The sequence below is a fragment of the Hipposideros armiger genome, unplaced genomic scaffold, assembly GCF_001890085.2.
Source record: "Hipposideros armiger isolate ML-2016 unplaced genomic scaffold, ASM189008v1 scaffold_415, whole genome shotgun sequence".
Lineage (NCBI taxonomy): Eukaryota > Metazoa > Chordata > Mammalia > Chiroptera > Hipposideridae > Hipposideros > Hipposideros armiger.
In genome coordinates this window covers 134,787-155,981 of record NW_017731765.1, presented here as the reverse complement: position 1 = coordinate 155,981, position 21,195 = coordinate 134,787, and the positions used below count along the sequence as shown (strand labels likewise).

Genomic DNA, 21,195 nt, shown 5'->3' with positions numbered 1-21,195 from the left:
AAGACTGGGCTGTGGAATTATAAATGGGGCACTGTCAACGAGCCTTCACTCCCTCTGCTGCTGCAGTGACAATCTTTGATAGAAAAAATAAAGTATGGGCCTTGCACAGAAGTAGGACAGAAGTGGCCGTTGTCATGAGAACTCAGCCACCTAGGGTGGAGGAAAAAGCAGCAGACCCTGGTCCGGGAGGTGTTGCTCTGGTAGCATCCCACCTCCTGCGTGTTGAATAGGAAAAAGACACTTGCCAAACCTTGGATGTGAATAGAGTAGGCTTTTGACTGTGAGAAGAGCAGGGCCTTTTGGAACAATGAAAACGCCTTCGCAGAAGCATGATTAGGGGGAAAGAAACCATTCATCCAGCCAGGTCACAAGAGTTGGGTCAGAGCAACTTAACTATCATTGCCAATGTCTCTATTCAGAGAAATATGTCTCCCTGTCTTACTTGTGGCCCAGGGGAGCTCAACCAATTTCAGTCCCATATTCTGATCCAAAGCTAAATATTGCTTGATGGGTTTTGTTTTGTTTTGTTTTTAAACTGTGTGATAGAAAGTACGTTTTCAATGTCTTTTTTCTCCCTTTCAAATCCTATCCTCAGTGGATTTGGTCTTTCTAAAGCACTTGCCAGGATTATTTTGTACCATTGTGTCAAATCTAATCTGCAGAATAAGCTTCTTTTTAAAATAATTCACATAGTTGGTTCCTGGAATGCACTGTCAGCTTTGCGGTGCCTTTTATACTCAACCATGGAAAAGCAGAAACAATAGATTTCTGAACATTCTCCGGAGACCTTGAGGCGACATAACGCCAAGAGGATGCCCAGACGCGTTGGTGGAGACTAGAGCATAAAGGTGGATTTCCCACAGGATGCACACGTTTGGACCAAAATTAGAAGCTTTGTCCTCTCCACCTTGCCCCAAACTCTTTCCTTTTTTCTATTCTCTGGTGCTATGGCAAATATTTGAAATTGTTTTCTTTTTTGTTTGTTTCATAAATATTTCCATACTTCCTTTCTTGCTTTAACATTGTTGGGAGAAAAAAGCCCCAAAAACAACCAGTTTCTAATTGAAGTGTTAAGAAGAAACTGGCTGTTTTTGACATAAGAGGCCTGGAAATATTTCTTAGCTTGTGTGGGGTTTTGTTTGTTTGTTTTGCTTTTTGTTTGTTTTGATTTTTGCATTTTCATCCTATACTTCTCACCGCCTAGGGCTTATAGCAAACACACCATAGCCCTCAAATGCATATTCCAGATAGAAGTATTGATTGTTGCTTGCTTTCCTGGTATAACTACAATCTCTGTTTTAGAAACACACTCTGGTCATTAAAAACAATATCGTTGGTTGATAACTTTTTAGATCAACTTTATTGTTATTGTTTTCTTGGCTAGTCACATGTTTCTACTTAAAACGTATCCTTAAAATATTACACACCTTAACCTTGTTAAAAGACAAACTGAGGCCTATTAAAATTTATAAGAATTTGAGAAAAAAATCGATTCTAATCGGGCAGCATGCAATCTAACAGATAGAAAGGAGCTCTGAGGAGCTGTACAAAACTAAAGACTTTTGGAAAAAGAAGGGAGTGGGAACAAGGAAGTTATACTAGACCAAAAAAAAGCAGTTGGTTATTGCAATGTCACTTTCCTGTCTTTCAGGCAGATTATCTACCTGGTGCTGGTCAGACAATCCCTGATTGACTGGTTTCAGATTCCATTTCTGGGAGAGCTGAAACTATTTATAATTTAAGCCTCAGTTGAAATTATAATTTAAGCCTCAGTTTGATGCCATGGGACTTAGCATAAGTGACTCCATTTTGGGCCTCTTGTCTTGTATTTAACCGTGAGCATCAGTTGCCTACTTGTGAATGTAGATGAGTTTTTTTTACAGAGATGGAATAAGACGGGTTTTCTCATCTTTCTTTTATGTCACGAGACATTTTAAGTGTATTCAAGACTGATGAGTTAATATTCTAGCCATTCGGTGTTAGAGTGTAGAGAATTTGTACCCACAGACCATGTTTTTGTGTACTTACATAATTGGTATTTTACCTCCTAAGGAATACTAGGAGAACAGAAGAGTATATTGAAAATATTACTTTGTTATGTTGTGGAAATTTCCTAAGCCTATGAAATGAAGAAGTAGAAAGGTCTTTATATGTCCAGTTTTCCCCATATGATGCCTTAGTTTCCCATTCATGATCCAGTTATCTATGTTTGTGTATTTGAGGATGGAGTCTGCCTAAGTGTTAGATCTTAGAGCCTTGAGAGAGAACCACAGGGCTTTAAATGGTCTCCAGTAGTCCCTTCACATTGGAAAAAGGAGCCAAAAATGCGAGAGGGTAGACATTCCTGGATGGGGAAAGTAGAGTCACAAAGTGAAGGAAAGGAACCTGCATTTTTCTAGGGCCATAACTTTAGGATAATATTTGCAATCCTATAGAACTTGAAGGTGGAATATCATGGGCCCTGAATGCTTCTTGTCACATAAGAGACCCAGAAAAGTGTTCAGGGCTTAGGAACTATTCAAAATGCTCTGCTCTTTAGGTAGCAACTTCTACCTGCAGTGACTAACAGCGTGCCTAAAATTAGCTGCCTACCTACACAAAAAACAAAAACAGCCACTTGATAGCCTTGTGACTTGAGGTCATTTGATGGGATGCATGCTGGTAACCAGTGAATTGAAAAGGAGAAGTGAGAACTGAGAATTTAGTATCTTTTATCCCCTTTTTGGTTCCTGTTTGCCCTCTGTGTTTATATCTAGAAAGCCAGTTCCCTACAACTGAGCGATGCAGCTGTCATATTTCTCCTTAACTGACTTGTCACCACTCCTAAAATCTGGATTCTCAGAAGCCAAAGGCCATCTTGTGCTTAAATTCTGTTCTCACTCCCCCTGCCACACTCGGTGCTGCAGAATACTACACTGCTGCTCATCCCCTGTGTGTATAGCACTGCCACACCCCTGAGCTCATGTGTCGCGCTCAGCCTGGAATGTCCTTACAGTACTTCACCGGTGTCAATGTTAAGCATTTTTGAAGACTCAACTCGGGCAATGCCTCTTCTAGAAAAAGCTTCTGTGACCTGCCAGTCTGGGTTAGACCTCCCCCTGCTCCCATGGTGCCCTGTGTATGCTCCAGCACTGTCTCCCATGCTGTGTCAGTATTCTAGGAAGCACTCTATAAGCTGTGAACGCCTTCAGGAGAGAGACTATGGATTTTCTACTCTCATTGCCCCAGTGACTGACACATTATAATCTCATCTGTTGTTGGGGGAGAATGCAAACAATGGTAGAAAAATCATTGTCAGTAAACATACGTCTACGCTATGACCCAGCGATCATATTCTGAGTACATCACCAAGAGAAATGAATGTACGGTCCCCAAGAAGCCATGTAAAAGCGTATTTATGGTATGTATAGCTGTAAGTTGGAAGTAATCCAAATGTCCATCAACAGTAGAAGGTATAGTGTTACATTCATACAATGAAAAGCAACGATAATAAATAATGAATCATTGCTACATACAACAACATGGATGAGACTCACAAACATAAACGCCAGCTAAAGAGCCAGACACAAAAGAATAAATATTGTACAATAGTTATACAAGTGAATACCGGTCTAATTAGGATGAAACAAGCAAAATTAGTCCATGGTGATAAACGTCAATAGTGGTTGTCTTTGCAGGAGGGTGGAGGCGATGATATTGACTGGAGAGGGCTATGAGGGAAGCTTCAAGGGCAGCAGTTCTCAACCTTCCTAATGCCGTGACCCCTTAATACAGTTCCACAAGTTGTGGTGACCCCCAACCATAAAATTATTTTCGTTGCTACTCTATAACTGTAATTTTGCTACTGTTATGAATCGTAATGTAAATATCTTTTTGTTTTCCAATGGTCTTAGGCGAACCCTGTGAAACGGTCATTCGACCCCCAAAGGGGTCGCGACCCACAGGTTGAGAACCGCTGTTCTAGGGTGTTAGAAGTGTTTTATCTCTTCATCTTGTTGTCAGTTACATAGATGTGTAAATATGTAAAAATTCATCAAGTTATACGTTAAGATTTGTATGTTTTACTGTTCATGTCATACCTCTATAAAAATGTGAAAAAATAAAAAATAACCATCAATACGGTTTTATAGGAAATTGATTTGTTGGTACTTTTGATGGTGGAACATTGTCATCTTACTATGAGTATTTGTATATAAAGTTTTCATAATTCTGAGTTTGATTTTAAATAGTTAAAATTTGAAACTTTGGATTATGGTCATAAAATATATTAATAGCTTGAAATCTATTTATGGTTTTAGGTTTTATCTCAACTTTGTTACCGAAGAAGTAGAAAATCCTGAAAAGTAAGTAGCCATATTTACTCTGGAATATTTAAAGGGAAGAAAATGTAAGCTTATATCATTGAGAAAGTATACCAAAAGAAGAAATTCAGTGTGGGCCAGTCAGCTTTATACTCACTGTCATCTTCCTCCTCCTCCTCGCTCTCCTTGGCAGATAACATTTATTTGACTTTATCATAAATTAGATGTAAATGAATTGACAGTATATTCAACATTCCATTAAATTATCTGATAAACTGAAAGTATAAAAGAAAAAGTTTTATTGTAGGTAAGCTATTTTGTAAAAACATACATAAAACTTAACATGGACTCTCAGCTGCCCACAGACATTCCATAAAACATCAACATCAAAAGTTACTTGTAATAATTCATAGGAGTCTTTCCATAACAATCCAATTAAAGAGAATAATGTACTCAATAAATGATTAATTATGAAAGCCTAGAAATAACTGCAGAATATTATAGGAGCTTGTAAATTTGGGAGCTGGATGATTTCTTACACTTTTCGTTCCCAGGTAATACTTTTGATGACTCAGTGACATAATGATGATGTATATGTTTCTAAAATGAATTATTTTTAACTTAAAACTTAGAAAAATGAGTTATTTTTATGATTTGTGCATAAATATTTGACTTTACACAGGAAAACAACATAATCTATGATCTGAGGAGGGAAATTTTAAGAGGTACAGTGAAAGATATAGACAGAATGATAACGTTACTTAATTCATCTTTGTTTAAACATCTACCATGTTAAAACCGTTGTGCTAGGAACTGCGTATATGAGGAATAAGACTTGTATTTAAGGTTTTATTGTCTAGTTAATGAGTGAGATATGTAGACAAATAACTATAACATGTTGTGATTGACACCCTAATAGGTTATTCAGTTTGACAGAGAGGAAAGGAGGAAATACTTTATGGTATCTAGGGAGATGTTGTTTATATAAAGTCTCAAATGATGAGTAGGTATTTTTGGGGGGGAGCAGGGAGTGGAGGGGAGAGAGAGAGAGAGAGAGAGAGAGAGAGAGAGAGAGAGAGAGAGAGAGAGAGAGAGAGCCTTCCAAGAAGGGAACAAGTACCAGGTGAGTCAGTATGAAATAGAAATAGCCCAGACATCAGAGAATATGCTTAAAGGTTGACCATTCAAATTAAGGTAGACTAAGAAATTCTGGCACCAAGTATATTGGGAGATAATAAGATCTGACCAAGAACCAAAGTAGTCAGAATTTTGAGCACATAACAAAGCAATTGAGTTTAAAATGATGTTTCATTCTGTCTCATTCAACTGTTAGGCAAATCAAAATGTAATTTAAACATGTGTAAAGGTTATTTTATTGAGTAATATGATAAATTTGTGACAGTACTTTCATATTTATAACTGGAATTGTGGTGGGGGACATACATTTACCAGGATCTAGTTCTTTCTAGCATTGCTTTGAAATGATAAGCTGCCTTATGACTCTAAATCCATAGATTACAGAGATATATTGGCTGTCCTGTCTTTTCCGTTTTTGAGAGTAATTAGTGTGTGAGTGGAAACATAGAGAAAAGATTGCTCTTACTAGATTTTATATAAAATATTTGTTGAACTTTCATTCTGTGAAAGAGATAACTATGGTTTATTACTTTCTCTTTAATTCTAAAACATTTTTTAAAGCCAGTTACTAAAATCTAGTATCAGAGAGCATTTCTTATGAAAAAAAAAATGACAAGATGTAAGTTTGTGGATGTGATGTGTCACATAACATTTATTATATTATACATCAGTGACATATAGTTCACATTCTCTTGTAATGTTCTTTAACAGTTTAAGCATAATTTTCATTTGCTATCTATACAAACATACTATTGTGTATATTGAGCATATTTTTAAATTATTTATGCCATTATTACCCCAATCTTAATTTGTGAGTGGTATACTAGTCAAAGATTCTCTTCTTCTCTTTTTCTCTTTCTTAGTTTTAGGGCCTTAGCTTTCACTCATTGATAATATCTATGATTCAATATGTACAAATACTAAAAAACAGTGATGCATTGATTCGGTGTTTTCTTCTTTTATTACAAAGATATTTCCTCATCTCAAAAAAAATGAGAACTACAATAGCACCTACATCATTGGGTTGTGGAAATGAGTTAATATTTAGTGAAGTACTTAGATTAGAGACTGTCAATTTTTATACACTACATAATTGTTTGATTGTTCTTACTATTATTATATCCTTATTTAAGGAAGAAAGTAAATGTTACTTACATAAGAGTGTTTTCTAGGTTTCAATATCCTACACGATTCTCTTTCTTCAGCGTTTTTGAAAGAAATATGAAAAATTATTTCATACCATATTGAAACCTGTTCTCAAAACTTTCAGTACTAAAATTGAGTGTGCATTTTATAATCTCTCCTGTTCTTGTGTACAGACTTCATTGACATTTTTATATTTAGAGAAAATAAACTTGTATTTTAAAGGAGAAACAAGTTATAGGAATTTTATAATAATTTAAAAGTAACTATTGAACCTGATTTAGACTAATATTATTATCACTGGTTACATTGGATGAAATATTTTCATTTTCTGGAATCATGATTCTGCAAACTTCTTTAAATATTCTAGAATACCTTTAATTTGATATTATATTTTAAGGCCTTAAACTATGGAACTTTGCAGGAGAGATTAAGAATCTGGATTTTTAGATGAAGATAATGAGTGATTGGTAAGACTTCAGTTGAAAAAAGAAACCTCTGATACCTTTTGTTCTTTTGCACTAAGTACTCAGGTATTCAATTTTTGCATAGAAGATTCTGTGTAAAACTTAGGCAACATAATTATTTTCTCAAAATCATAATATGAGAAATCCACACAATTCCCTTAATGGAAAGTAAAGGTTAAATTTATACTGTGTATTTATCAGCCAAAGAAATTCAGTATTCTGAGCAATTTATTCAGTATCTTCCCCCCCCCCCCAAAAAAAAATAAATAAATAAATAACATTTCCCTGCAATGTTGACAATCAGTCCAGGTTTTTTCAAAAATAAATCTTATTTTTTTAAACACAAAGAATGCTTTGGGAAATATTTATGGCTGAATAGATGGTAAAATTATGTGGACCTAGTCCAGATGTGTAATTTGTATTATTTCGTAGGGAGACACAGCTCCAAAATACCTTTCATTACAAGGGAGACTAATTATAATTTCATCTCCTTTGTGACGTGCCAAGATAAATGTTTCCCAGTCAGTCGCTGGCTCATGTCTCCAGGTGTGCTGCAACGTGCAACTTTCTGGCAGCTGGTGAAATGAATCATCAGCTGAAGATACAACACCTTTTAGCATCCTCCTTCACCTAGGCAATAAATTTTTCCTGAAGTTGTGACCAAGTAAGAAAGTGGTCATTAATTTAGATCAGAGAAAATAGCAATGTGACTTAAAATATATAGAATATAAAATAAGGTTTCATGATCACAGTTGACAAATATATATATATATATATATATATATATATATATATATATATATATATATATATATATATATAATTTTAGTGGAAATCTTTCAAATTGCCTAGCATTACTCTATGGAATAATTTCTGAACTTCTATGATGAGTATGACTTAAAGAACAGTTTTTTAGGTGTTTTAACAAGTAGAGATAAACAAGAGATTAGTGGAATAAAATAACTGGTTCATGACTCTCTCTTCTATTAAGTCTCTTTAACCTACTCTTTAAAGCTCGAAAAGCACTAATCCTAAAATTTTGGGCAAAATTTCTGCCCTACAATTACATTTATAATATTAATAAATGTTCCCATGGTTTTTCTTATGTTTTTTTCTCTAAGAATAGCTTTGGATCTATGGAAGTAGTAATCCTCTAAGAGCCATTTAACATTTTTATGTGAAGATACAGTAATTATTATTGAAATTTTGTAATATAACAATGTTGCATTTAATAATTATCTATAGCATGGTGACTGCCACCACAAACGAATATATTAAAGTATTAATAAGAATATTATTTTGAGAAGCATGAATGTTCAAAGTTTGGACCATGTAGGTGATAGACTCCCAAGGAATATCTGAATTTTAAAATGTTATCCCCCACAAGATGAAATGTATAGTAGTAATGATCCCTAATGTGTACATTTGTTTTTAAAAATGAAAATTTTTTTATTTGCAAATCTAATGAGTTTTGCCTATGACATTCCTTTTGTGGTGACTGTGCAATCTATCATTGTTCAGGAAGTTACACAGTACAAAGAACATATCATTGAGATGTATAATGTTTGTAATCCTGCTCTTCGATTGATAAATCATGTCTTGTGTTGATGAAAGCCAAGAAATGAATTGCTTTACTTTGACCTTGGGGGTCTGAGACTGGTTGGTTTGCCTATTAGACTTGTTTCGGTGTTCTTCTCACTTCATTTATTCCTTCTGTTCTAAAGAGTTGAAAATAGTAGACTTGGAGGAAGTCAGTAAAGCTTGACATCATCAGTCATTTTTGAAGAGCAGGCTATCAACAAGTTCTGAATAATCAACTTTAATAGAAGGTTTAAATAATCAGAGTGTCATGTTTAATTAATACTCTGCCTGCTGCCAATTTATATTAATTGGTGCCTGAAAGTCATCACACCTGTACCAATGATAACTTTGAAGATGAGAAACTTGGTTTGGGAAAAATGCCCAAAGACCTTTATGGCAATGTGATGATCAGACTGGCCCATAAATGGGCCACAGTTATGTTATTTGCATTAGCTCAGATGTTCCAGTCTTAAATCCTTAGTATATGTGGTTTTATCCTTATTGACTTGTATTCAGCCAAAGTAAAGGCGTTATTAATAACGTTATACTATTTTATAAGGCCTTTTGCTTATAGGACATATACAACAGTTAATCTGATTAAAAACACAGCAAAACAAAACAATTTAAAAATCTTGCTTAAATGTGCTTCAGCAAAGTTGCATGAGAAAAATATTAAAGGTTGTTTTGAAGTCTTTGAGTTTGTATTTGGCATTTTAAGGACTCAGTTTTCTATGAGAAACAAATCTTCCTCTTTATATGCTTTATAGCTTTCTAATTTAACAGCTGCTAGAAAATAGCAAATAGTGTTACAACTATATATATGCCAATTACAGTAACATTTTATTTTGTGATTCTATTACAAACTAATGTTTACTTTTTACAATACTTCTAAAGTTTTCTTTACAAATACTCAAATGATATATTTGTTAAGGTATGTAAACTAATTGTCACAGCAAGTTACCTCACTGTAAATAAATGTATATAGAAAAATCTGGATTATTAAGCAGAATTAGTTTGTAAAAGTACTTACCGAATGATTCTCTTAAAAATGATGTCTTCTAATCAAGTTGACTTGTAAAATCGAATTTATATTCAAGTTTACAAAGATTTCTTTGGCAAAATGAGGCATCTCTTTCTTTATTAATGACAGCAAGGCATTGTTAGAATTATCTTAATATGTGACAGTGCTTCTCCCCAATTGTTAATCAGCTTAACAATAACCCACAGCCTTCGGACCAACTGCTTCTCCCCAATTGTTGAAATGATTGATAGCTAAATTAAGATCATTCTACTTGGTACATTTCTTCTGGAAATCTACATAAAAAGTTTTGCAAATCCACTTTGAAATATGTTTCACAATAGGAGTTTAATTATGCTGGTGGAGCCACTGAGGCAGGTAAAGGTCAGGACTTGGCCAGATGTCACAGAGAAGAGATGAGTCTGTATTCAGAGAACAAGGTCACCAAGTTACTCATCCTTGTGTTTGCTCAGTCAAAAAATTTCCCGCTAATGGAACATGTGGTTGATGTACCCTGAGAACAGAATTCTTGCATTTCTCAGCTTCACATATGAATAAAAAATACATTTGGCTCAAAAACAATTTGTTCATGTAAGGCTAACATGTCAGATAAGTGGTGCAGAAATTTTAGGATTATATTGTAATATTTTATTAGGCAGTAATCAAAGAGGACAGATATTAATCCTTCCGGTGCTTTGTGGAAGCCATTGAGATAGATATATATTTTTTTTAATTTTAAGGATTCTAACCCCATTATGAGGCAAAAATTTGAAGGTCAGTGTTTTTGACTGTTGTATATCCTTTCGTATAGTGATTCCTAAACTTGAATTTTAATATCATTGAAGTTTATACTTTGAGTGTAGAATCATAAACTCATGTTTTAGGAGCAATAATGGTGGCTAATTTAATTTTACCCAATGTTTTTGTTCCCTTTAATTATCCATAAAATAAGATACCGCAAGGGGTCTGATTAGTAGAATCAAATAAATTCAGAATTAGAGGGGACCTTGGATACTATCTACTCTAGCTTTTCACCAGCTGCATGGATCTCTTCTGTAATATCTTTAAACAGTGTTTATCTCCTCTATATCTATTTATATGAACACAAGTGTTTATCTCCTCTATAATATCTTTTTATATGAATTATATGTTCATTCATATACAATAAAATGATAAACTGATTGTAACTTTCTTGAACTGGGCTACCAGTGTTTTTCACTAGCATTGTTGATTAGCAACCTGCTAACTTCTGTGACCTTTTCAAGCTTTGATAAATTGTGGGTTAGGTGGCATAAGTAGGGTAGGTCAAATGTCATGAGTGTAATAGGTACAACCCAAATGACAAATTAAATGACACACACCAGAGGTTACAGAGTTAGAATACTCTTATCTGAAAGGAAATACTTTCTATAATCAGGAGTAATAAGTCAGTCACTAGATTGTCTCCTACTTTTGAGTTTACACTTTCGTAACTCCCCTCATCCATATTCTCATTTATGCAAATCAGCTATCCTTCTCTGTGCCTGGATTTGAAAGTTAATGATTGTACTCAAAAGGTGGCTCATTAATAAATTTTACATTCTGAATTATCCTTGGTGAAAAACTTCTTAGACCACTAATCTCTCATCTGTGACCTGCTGCTTGGCATTCATTAAGGTCCAGTGTTAAGATTCTCACAAAAATAGGAAAATATCCCCTGTTGTTCATTATGGGCAGAGACAAGGTGCATTCATGCAATTATATTTACACTTGCCATGTACTGATATAATGGTGATAGTTTTGTTCTAGTCATAGTCAAACATTGATCCAGTTTATCCGATCTACTCAGGAAAATGAGCAACTTTTGAATTTGTATAGGTGCAAGCTAAAACTGTATCACCAATGTAAACATCGAAAATGCACCAAATGAAGTTGGGACTTTCCAGAAAGAAAGGTTTCCTTCACTTTTATGAGCTGTAAAAATATTTGCTTTCTAAGTTTTTGAAAACAGCAATGGCTTAGGAAATAAAAATTCTAATCCTGCCTCTTCTTAACCAGCTGTTTGACCTTGGACAGACTTCTAAATTGCTTCTGAATCTTTGTTTACCATTTTTAAATAGAGGGTAAGAATCCCTATATTATAGTCCTCTTGGGATTGTAAGGATAAAATATGTGAAATTCAAAAATGTTAATGAGCTCGACAAGTGATACACAAACACCATCTGCAACCCAAACTGAAATTCTTCAAAGATTAGAATATTTCATAATCTTTGAAAAAAATTAGAGGATTAGCATAATTGTTTTATGAACGGGGGTGCCTTTTCCACACACATGACCTATTAATCAGCTCAAAAAGTTGTGCACCATCAGCAAAATACTGATTACTAGTAGTTAGACAGTTCAGAAGATGATGAGAACTGCTTTTTATTTAATAGTCTCTAACCTCCCTTAGGTGGCAATACGCTCACGCATCATAATCAGAATGAATTTCTTGGCAGATTTTTTTCCCTTCTGAATCAAATATTTGTATGCCCACAGCCATGCTATGATCGTCACATTGCTGGCTAACGATGCAAATATAATGGGTGGACTATTTGTACTGCAATCACCTGTTTTTAGGCCCACTATCTCACCAAGAAATGCCTTATGAAATCTGACAAACAAGGTCTTGATCTGAGTGGCTGTTATCATGTATTTAAATTGCTTTTTTTGTTCCCCCCCCGAGAAAAGATGCTATTGAGTTGATGCGAAACAGGAGAACACAAGTGTTAGCTTGCTCCCAAATGGTTTTTATGAATTTTTGTTTAATTTACAAATTCATAGACTTTATTAAAACTATAAATAATATTTTTTAATGTGAGTACTAGATGAATTACAGGGTAATACTTCAGATTATTTTAATAATATGATGTATTATTTCTATTCTTCACTTGAGAAAGTTGAAGCTCATAGAAGCAAAGAACTTCTCAGGGCCATGCAGTTAGTCCATGAGAAGAGTAGGATTATAATCCATGTTTGATATTATACATGGACTATGGCTCCAAAGCTCAGACTGTTTCTAACATGCCAGTTGGTCTCTTTGGGAGGCAAAGCAGAAGTGAACCATGGGTGTGCAAGGTGATGTAAGGCTGATTAGGAAGTAACTTTTCTATGGAAGAGGAAGTTAGATGAAAAGTAAGACCAAGGAAGGTAGAATGGAGAAGTGAAGGCACCTCAGACAGGGGAAGGGCATGCACAAAGGCATGAAACGGTTTAGTGGTTTCAGGAAATAACGTGTAGACTGCTGTAGACAAAGCAAGGATTGTGAAGAGGCGTAGAAGATGAGATGGTAGTAGGTGTGGGTGGGGGATGTGGGGAACCTTAGCCTCCATTACAAGACTTCTGGACCTGAGCCAGTAGCCAATGGGACGGGATGTGTGGGTGGATGTTACAAGTTTTCAGTGTATATGAAGCAGTGTTTGGGGAAGGTGAATGTGATGGCAGGTACAGTGGATTTTTTGTTGTTACATATATGTAGTTTAAGGAGAGTTGTAGTCCAAAAAGCCACATTTCAATCTTCTTTTATATGTTTATTTTTAATCAAAGCAAATATCATCGAAAAATTAATTGCTTCATACACTTGAACCATTGCTAGAGTCAAACAAGGTGACAAATCATGTGGCAGATAATTTTGACAAATAGTGTCATAATCTCCCAGCAGAAAGATACAGACTAAACTGCTTAGAAAAAAAAGGATTGGTCAACATGGTGTTCACATACTCCTCGAAAATATAGAGTTGTCTTTTTTGTTTTAATGAAAAAGATGCTATAATTTATTCTCCATGCCAATGGAAGAGCAAATGAGATTAAATGAGAGTTCATTTTAAGATAAAATTCATGTTCAAAAGTGTTGAAACAAGAGAATTCAGTTAGGCATTAGAATTCTCAAAGTAGAGATAAGAAGGGTTATCATTTCACCACAATTCTTTTTGGTATGCAGGTTGAGAAAATGAGGCAGACCATTCATTGCCTGAGTTTGCTTCTAGTTCTATAATGTTATAGTTCTATTTTTAGGCTAGTGAATATATAGGAACCAAAGTGGGGAAGCACACACTCTATGTTATTGGGGAGGGGTGTCATGTGCTAGTAAGATAAAGGAAACCCTGCATTCCATTTTAAGGTCAAATAGAAATCTTAGGTCAAAGTTTGGAAATATTTCAAATAAGGATATGATAATGTCTCTAAATTTCTAAATTGTTTCAATTTTCATGTGACCTGTGTGTACGCATAGTTCTTCACCCATCTCCCTTTGTCCATTCACACATTGGCATGGCTGGCCTAGTTTATTAGTCTTTGCACAATTAAAAACACAATGAACTTGACCTTGAGAGAATAAATCACGAAGGCCTGGGATGTTAGAATCGGAAGGGAAGTAACCATTAAATTATCCAGCCCTTTCATTGTAAAGATAAAGAAATTAAAGCCATAGAGATGGATTGATTTGTCTATACTTACAAGTTAAAATTCTGATTCCTTTCTAGCTCTCTTTACAAATACTTAGTGTTGTTGAATACAAATCTAAGAGAGATGGATATGGCCAGATTTTAGCCTTAAAATTAGCTGGGGGAAGAATGTAATCATTAGGTGTGACCTGTGTGTCGTTGGATACTAGAACAAAACTGCTTTTAAAAATGTGTAAAAGCATTAACATTTGCCTGCATTCAACTTTCTAAAGCTGTTATTCAAACACATAATGAAAGAGGTCTTAGGCTAGCTGAATTAAGTAATTTTTTTGTCCAGGTCCTTTATTGAAGGTCATTGGTCACAAGATTAAAACAGAAACTTCACAATTAGGAAATGCTAAAATGTTAGAATATCATAAGGAAATAGCTGCTTTTTTACTTTCTCTAATGTTTTTACAGATATACTGGTTTTCAAAATAGTTCTGATATCTCTTTGAGGGGGCAATATTTATTTTTTTCTGTATCGGTCATGTCAAACAATCAAAATCTCACTTCCTATATTCTGGCCCGAGGCAAGCAAAAGAGAAGTTGATCTAGAAGACACGTTTGACTTTGTTTCGAGCCAGAAAAATGACAAAAGGAATGAGTGAGAAAGATAGCAGGAGGAGGTCATGATTCTAAAATACTGCTCTGTGGCTGCTTCGGGGTCTGGTGGAAGAAAGGGTAAATGTGTTTTGAATGTATGGAAGTGTTTAGCTATTTGATCCCCATAATGCTGTGTACTCTTGCCAAGGAGGGGTGATCAACTGGCAAAAGTTGAGAGAAATCAACTACAAATGGAACTCCATGGTGCCTCTCTCCCTGGGCCGCGGAGCTGTTTGTCCTTTTATGCCTAGCCACAACCTGAACGCGGACCTGCAGTGAGGGAGGAAGCTTCAGTTTGGATATAGATGCTTTTCAAACTGTCCTGTTTATGATGCGAGCCTGTGACAAGGACAGCAGGGGTGTCCTGTTCCCTGAAAGATAGGGTGAATCCTGTTCCTGCTTTTGCCATTTCTATAGCAACTCCTGGGCAGGCTCCCTCACCTCGCAGCCCTGTCTCCACAACTCCACATCTCTCACCTAGGACTCCTAGAAGCACAAAGTAACCTGTTACCTCTTTTCTCATATTCCTCCTAACAGCCACAGCTTGTTTATTCCATTTTTAAGTGGCCAGAACAGAAATCTCCACCCAGGAGTTGTAGTCAAATGATCCATTCAGTTACGCAATAGAACGGAAACTGTCTTTCTATGTATTCTGTACCCTACCAGGAAAAGTCAAAGTAAAATGTTCGGATTTTCATATATTTCCAATAATAATAGGTAGCCGTTCGCCCTATATTTTGATAATAGGTGGTCAAACTTTCAAGTACCAAAAAATATGTAGAAGAAAAGTACAATCACCTATCATCTCATAATCACATCAAAGTGGTCACAGCTATTATTTTGATATGTTGTTTTTCCCCTGTATATGTGTGTGTGTGTTGGTGTCATGCATGTATGTATTGTATGAAAGTCCATGAGATAAATATACATTCTTCTTCCTAACCTTGGCATTATATTATATAGTTACTTGTCTGCTGATTGTCTCTTTCCCTGTGAGGACCAGGGCCGCCTCTGTGTCGCTCATCGCTGTATCCTCAGCAGCTGGGCGGCACCAAGAAGTCTGTCCTGCCGTCGAGATGGCTGCATCTCAGCTCAGCTCTAGCTCTTTCTCTTCACCTAAATCTATCCTGCTTTTTCCATTTAATGTCACTTTATTTCATTTTCCTAGATCTTAGTAAACACCATTTTTTAAATGGTGGTGCAGTATTTCATTGGGTAGATGTACCAAAATTTACTCATTTTCTTGTTAGGCATTGAAAATGTTTTCAATTTGTGTTAGCCTAACAGTGCTATGTTATATGCTTGATACATAAATCTTTGTATATATTCAATTACTGTTTTAGGAAGACGGCTTGAAGAGAGTTACTATGTCAAAGACAACAAACTTTTAGAAAGTCTCTTTTTATATGACCAAAGTGCTTTCCGAAGTGGGTGTATTAGCTTCCTCTCACAATAGCTAGACTTAAGAATACTTAATCAGCATGGAGTGTCATTATTTACAAAAATCTTTTTTTAATTGAAAAGCAAAAATGACACCTCATTGTTTTAAATTGCATTTTTTTTTTATCATGTATGAGGCTTAATACTTTTCCCATGATTAGTCGCTGTATGTTGCCATTTTGGGGCATGAATATTTGTGGTTCAACAGAATTTTCTATGTTAGGGTTATTAAATCTTTATTATATTTTTTGCAAAAGTTTTGTCATGATTTTTCATGTAATAAATTTTCTTTATGATTCAGATTATAGAACTTTGAATTTAAATATAGTAATTTAATAACTTATTTAAACTTAACTACATTTAAATATATGTTTTCAGTTTCTTTGTATTGCTTTTATATCACAAATCTTTCTGCATCCCTAGATTATTTAAATCTCACTCATTTTTTCTGTTTGTATTTTCCTGATTTCTTTTTATGTCAACTTTTTTTTAACTTATCTGGAACGGATTTCTTTTAGCATGATATTATGTGGGCTCTTGATTTTTCCTCAAACTTCCCAATTTATTAGACAGTCATATTACCCCTTAGTTTATGATATTTATTAGTTGATAATACTCACATTATAAATTATGACACTTGTCATTATATACTAAGTTTTTATGTTTTTTTACTAAGTTGTATTTCAAGGTAATCTATTCTGTTCCACTTACCTTGCTATTGATATCAGCTCATTACTATACAATTTTTATTATTGGAAGTTTTAATGCTCTTTTTCTTATCTGGGGGAAAGATGGCCTTAATTATTACTGTTTTTCTCTAAATAGATCAACACTGAGTATAAAATATTTGTATGGAGGCAGTTTTTACTCTTAGCTTTCATGCATGGAAAGAGAATCTATAGAGTGCTTTGAAATTTAAAGCTCATAGTTTTTCAAGTTATCTTGGTCGTATTATCTTACGTAATTTGTACTATATAAATATATAATCTATACGACTAAATCCTTAATAGTCCAGAATTTTCTTTTTCTGTGTACTATGGTTAATTATTAATTTGGTTTCCTCTTTTTCTTTTGTCAGATTTTAAAAATGCTAATTAAAGTAACCTACAAGGTAGCTGCCAGTGATATTAGTTTTCCCCTTTTCCCCTTTTGGGTTTTATTTTTTTTATTTTTTTTATTTTATTATTATTTTTTTTTAGCTGAGCCATCCCGCCACCTGTTGGCAGCTCACGGCTACTCAGCTCGGGCTGACTCGAACCGCTGTTGCTCAGAGCTCAAACTCTTGAGCGAGCTCTTAACCAACTGAGCCACTCAGCCGGCCCTTGGGTTTTATTTTTAACCCCTGAACTCTACTAATAGAACACCTTTTATAATGATTTTCTATTTTCTAGAATATTTTTAATGAAATACCAAATGCCAAAATATTAATGGAAATATGAATGAATACATGCAAAAATTGTTTACTTATGATCCTTATAATTGTTGAAACTGCCTTAAAAGGGATTAAACATGAATGCATTTAATTATTATATATGTATTTAACTAGTTGAGTTTATATTTCTGAGAGGTAATCCTTTACCACGTAGATGATAAATATGGTAATACATATGGTTTCTAAGCAACATACATTAGAAAGAATAAGACACTTTTTTCCCTTGACATCCTTCTTGTCTTTGAACCAAATATCTATTGGAAAATATTTGAATCATATTTTTATGCATCTCTCAGATGTTTGCTCCTTTCCTTACAAAGTGAAAATAGTAATGTTAGATTATTTCATCACTAGCCTTTGTTTTCTCCTGGTGGTGCCATTTTACTCAGTGTATTCTAAATTCACGCATAAAAATCAACACAAAACACAATTGTGTTGTTCCCTCAAATCGAGTAGTCATTCAGGAGCTGCCATATCTTGACCAGGAGTGGGAGCCGGTTGCTGTGGTATATTTTGAAGTGAGTCCTTTTTTGCCTCTTCCCTTCCTGGGTGACTTCATTTCAGTCTGAGGTCCATTCCATTGGCTGCTTCCTGTAGATTGTGAGGCCTGGTTCCCCCCATGCTTCTGACACCCCCTTTGTTTGTATTGCCGACTCCCCACTGATGACTGCCCACCGATTGTGCCGTGCTGTGTTCCTGTTTTATGGGGAAATGCTCATGTGTGGCTGCTGTGTTTGATATTAAATCTGAGAAGAACTTCAGGAGGTTTCCTGCTTTTTATTAAAAATGATTTTGGCTAAGGGCTGTGTTATCCTGTTCATAAATCAGGTGCTCTCAGAGATTTAATAATTTAGAATTCACATGAGCATTTCACATGAGCATTTGGGGGAATAAACATTTCTTTTCTCTGTTAAAGCTGCCTCTTAACTTGCCTTTTTTCCCCTTTTTCCTCTTCAGTGCCTCCATTTATTTATTTTTTTAAGTCTTCTTTGGGGAGGTTTGTAAAGATTTATCTCACGGCTATAAAAATAATGTAAGAGAAAGAGTCAAAATGATAGCTTTGTTTGGTTGAAATACTTTAAATATGATGTAGTTTTGTGAGTCTTTCTCATCACTATTGGAAACAAGCTTTTATTTTAATTGTTTTCTTTTTTAAATCCCAAGTTATAGCTTCCAAAGTAGTTTTCTGTCTCTGTTTTAATGAATCATTTCTTTTAGGACATGTCCAAGAAATAAAAGGTTCATTTAAAAAACCAACAAACAAAAATAACAGAGGCCAAAGCAGGCAGGAACTCTTTCCGTAGGAGGTTACAAGCTACATAAAAAGCAGAGTTATCCTTGAGGGTGACAAACAGTTCTGGCAATGACTCTCAAAGATGTTTGCTAGAGATTTAGAGCAAACACTTTGAGGGCACTTTGTAATGCTCAGTGAATGGCCTTACACTCTTTGTAGGGTTTGGTGACTATGAATACATAAATAGAGGTATTTGAAAAGACTATTAGGAGTTAGAAGATGTTTTGTTTTGTTGTTTTCTCATTAAAAATAAGAGAGAATAGGGAGTACTGGGGTGGCAAAGTACTTAGAAAAAGGAGGGGAGATTTCTCAGAAGGGGAGACTTTGATCTGAGGCTAACTGTCAAGGATGAGGCAACCATGTGAAAATCAAGGAGTAGGGGGGAGAGCCGTGTTCCAGGGAGAGGGGACCCCTCGTGTCTTGTCCTGTTTGAATTTTAGATTCCATGAGAGAATAAATTTTTGTTGTGGTTGACGTCTTTATCCCTTTACTTATAACAATGTCTACATAAGAAGGTATTTGGTAAACATTGGTTAAATGAATGAACTCTCTGTAAGGGACTTTAATAAAAGCAAATGGCATGATATTGCCACAAACGCCCTCCTGAAATTCAGATAATTTTTAAAAATTTGTTTGCAGTCAAGTTTTGGTAAAGCTAAAGGCATAAAATACAGTGACTTATGAAGGCAGTCCATGAGCGTCTGTGGCGATATGGCCCAGGTATGTGGGGTTCCGAAGGTCTGACCTGATCTGCAGACCCCATTTTAGAATCTGGAAGAGTGGGCAGGCTGCTTACCCTTTAAATGATCTGCTGTAATGATCAGCTTTTTATCAGCCTGACTGACCCTTTGCAGTTGTAGTGACTGAAGGTGATTTCATCTGCTGGTTGAGGATAGAACCATAACCTTCAGAAACCAGAAGAGACTGGAAGGCAGGCCCCCTGCTCTCCCCTCGCCACGGCAGACAGAACAAGGCAAAGGCAGGCATTTCCTTCGATGCTCTGGCACAGGAACAGGTGCTCAACTGAGTTTTCAAAGTCTTCTGCTAAATAGTCTTTATGGATTAGCTTTACTTGCCCAAGTGATTGGATAATGAACTTTTAAGCAAAATGGACTTGAGACTTCATTAGTTCAATGGCTTCTTCAATTGACGAGGAAGTTTCAGCCCCGAGAGACTCAGTGGTACCTGCCCTGTGTCTCTGCTAGTGACTGGCACAAGACTAGACTCAGCCTTTAGACTGGAGTCCAGAGAGCTTTCCATAATTCTCTGAATTTAAGGTAAAGCAGGTACCAAAGGCATAACTCCAGAGAAAAGATGTGGCGAAAGACAATTTACACTTGGGGTGGTACATGTAATTCTTTTTCTTGGGTATAGGGTTCTAATTGGGGCATGGGGCAGAGGGGAGCTGTGGAAGATCCACTGCTCTTCCCCAGCACAGATAATCCCTCAGCCATTGCACACTGTGGGTGACTTCAGGAAATTATCCCTGGAGAGAGATTTGCCCCTGAATCTTTGTAGTCTAAGAAAAGACATAGTATATATAAAATGAAGGCACAAAAGCTTATTTTTCAAAAGATTTAACTTTAGAGCTGCAAGATAAAAGACACCACATTTCCATTTCTGCTGGGAATATGAATCTTTGTAAATGGACAGCCTGAGGAGAGGAAGGGACGGCTTGCAGGAGGGTCTGCCATTCTGTGGGCCTCTGTGACCTTTTCAGGGAGCCGCCAACTGTTCCAATCAGAAGTTCTCATCATCACTGTCCTGACGATGACATATCGTCTCTCTAAACCGGCAGGGTGCTTAGCCCATCCACTCTGTTCCTTCTCATCTTCTCTTTTCTCGACTGCTCCATTAAGCTGCTGGGTCATGCTCTCTGAGGCCCTGCCATGTGGATTTACCACTATGACTAAAGCCAGGCCATAGCTATGGGCTCTCCCATCAACTTCATAGCTTTCCTACTTAGAAATGTCCCCGCAATTACCCCAAGAGTATAAATAGGAATTCATTGCCTTGAAAAATTATTTTCAAACTTTATGGGGTCAAATATATACAGACATACCTATATAATTATTCATATATAGGCATTTTATGACACCAAGTCACATATTTTAATACCAAAGGAAACCAGCATTGGGTCCCAAAAAATGATCTCAAGACATAATTTGATGTGTAGAATCTAGAGCAGTCATTTTAAAGCTATTTGAAAGCACTAGGTCACCTCATTTGTCTGGCAGAATATTAATATATAAAACATGTAAAAGAGGACTGCTCTGGTTAAAGTGAGTGAAAACAGGGTAGTCTGTAATCCTATCA

General features: G+C 35.6%; 1 protein-coding gene across 1 annotated transcript in view; it reads left to right on the top strand.

Moving 5' to 3' along the window:
- The window catches only part of SLC7A11 (solute carrier family 7 member 11), a 73,338-nt gene that overhangs the window by 21,054 nt on the left and 31,089 nt on the right, over positions 1–21,195 (top strand). The window contains exon 6 of the mRNA XM_019664072.1: positions 4,299–4,343. Within this exon, the coding sequence (XP_019519617.1) occupies positions 4,299–4,343 (45 nt within the window). The remainder of the gene's footprint in view (positions 1–4,298; positions 4,344–21,195) is intronic.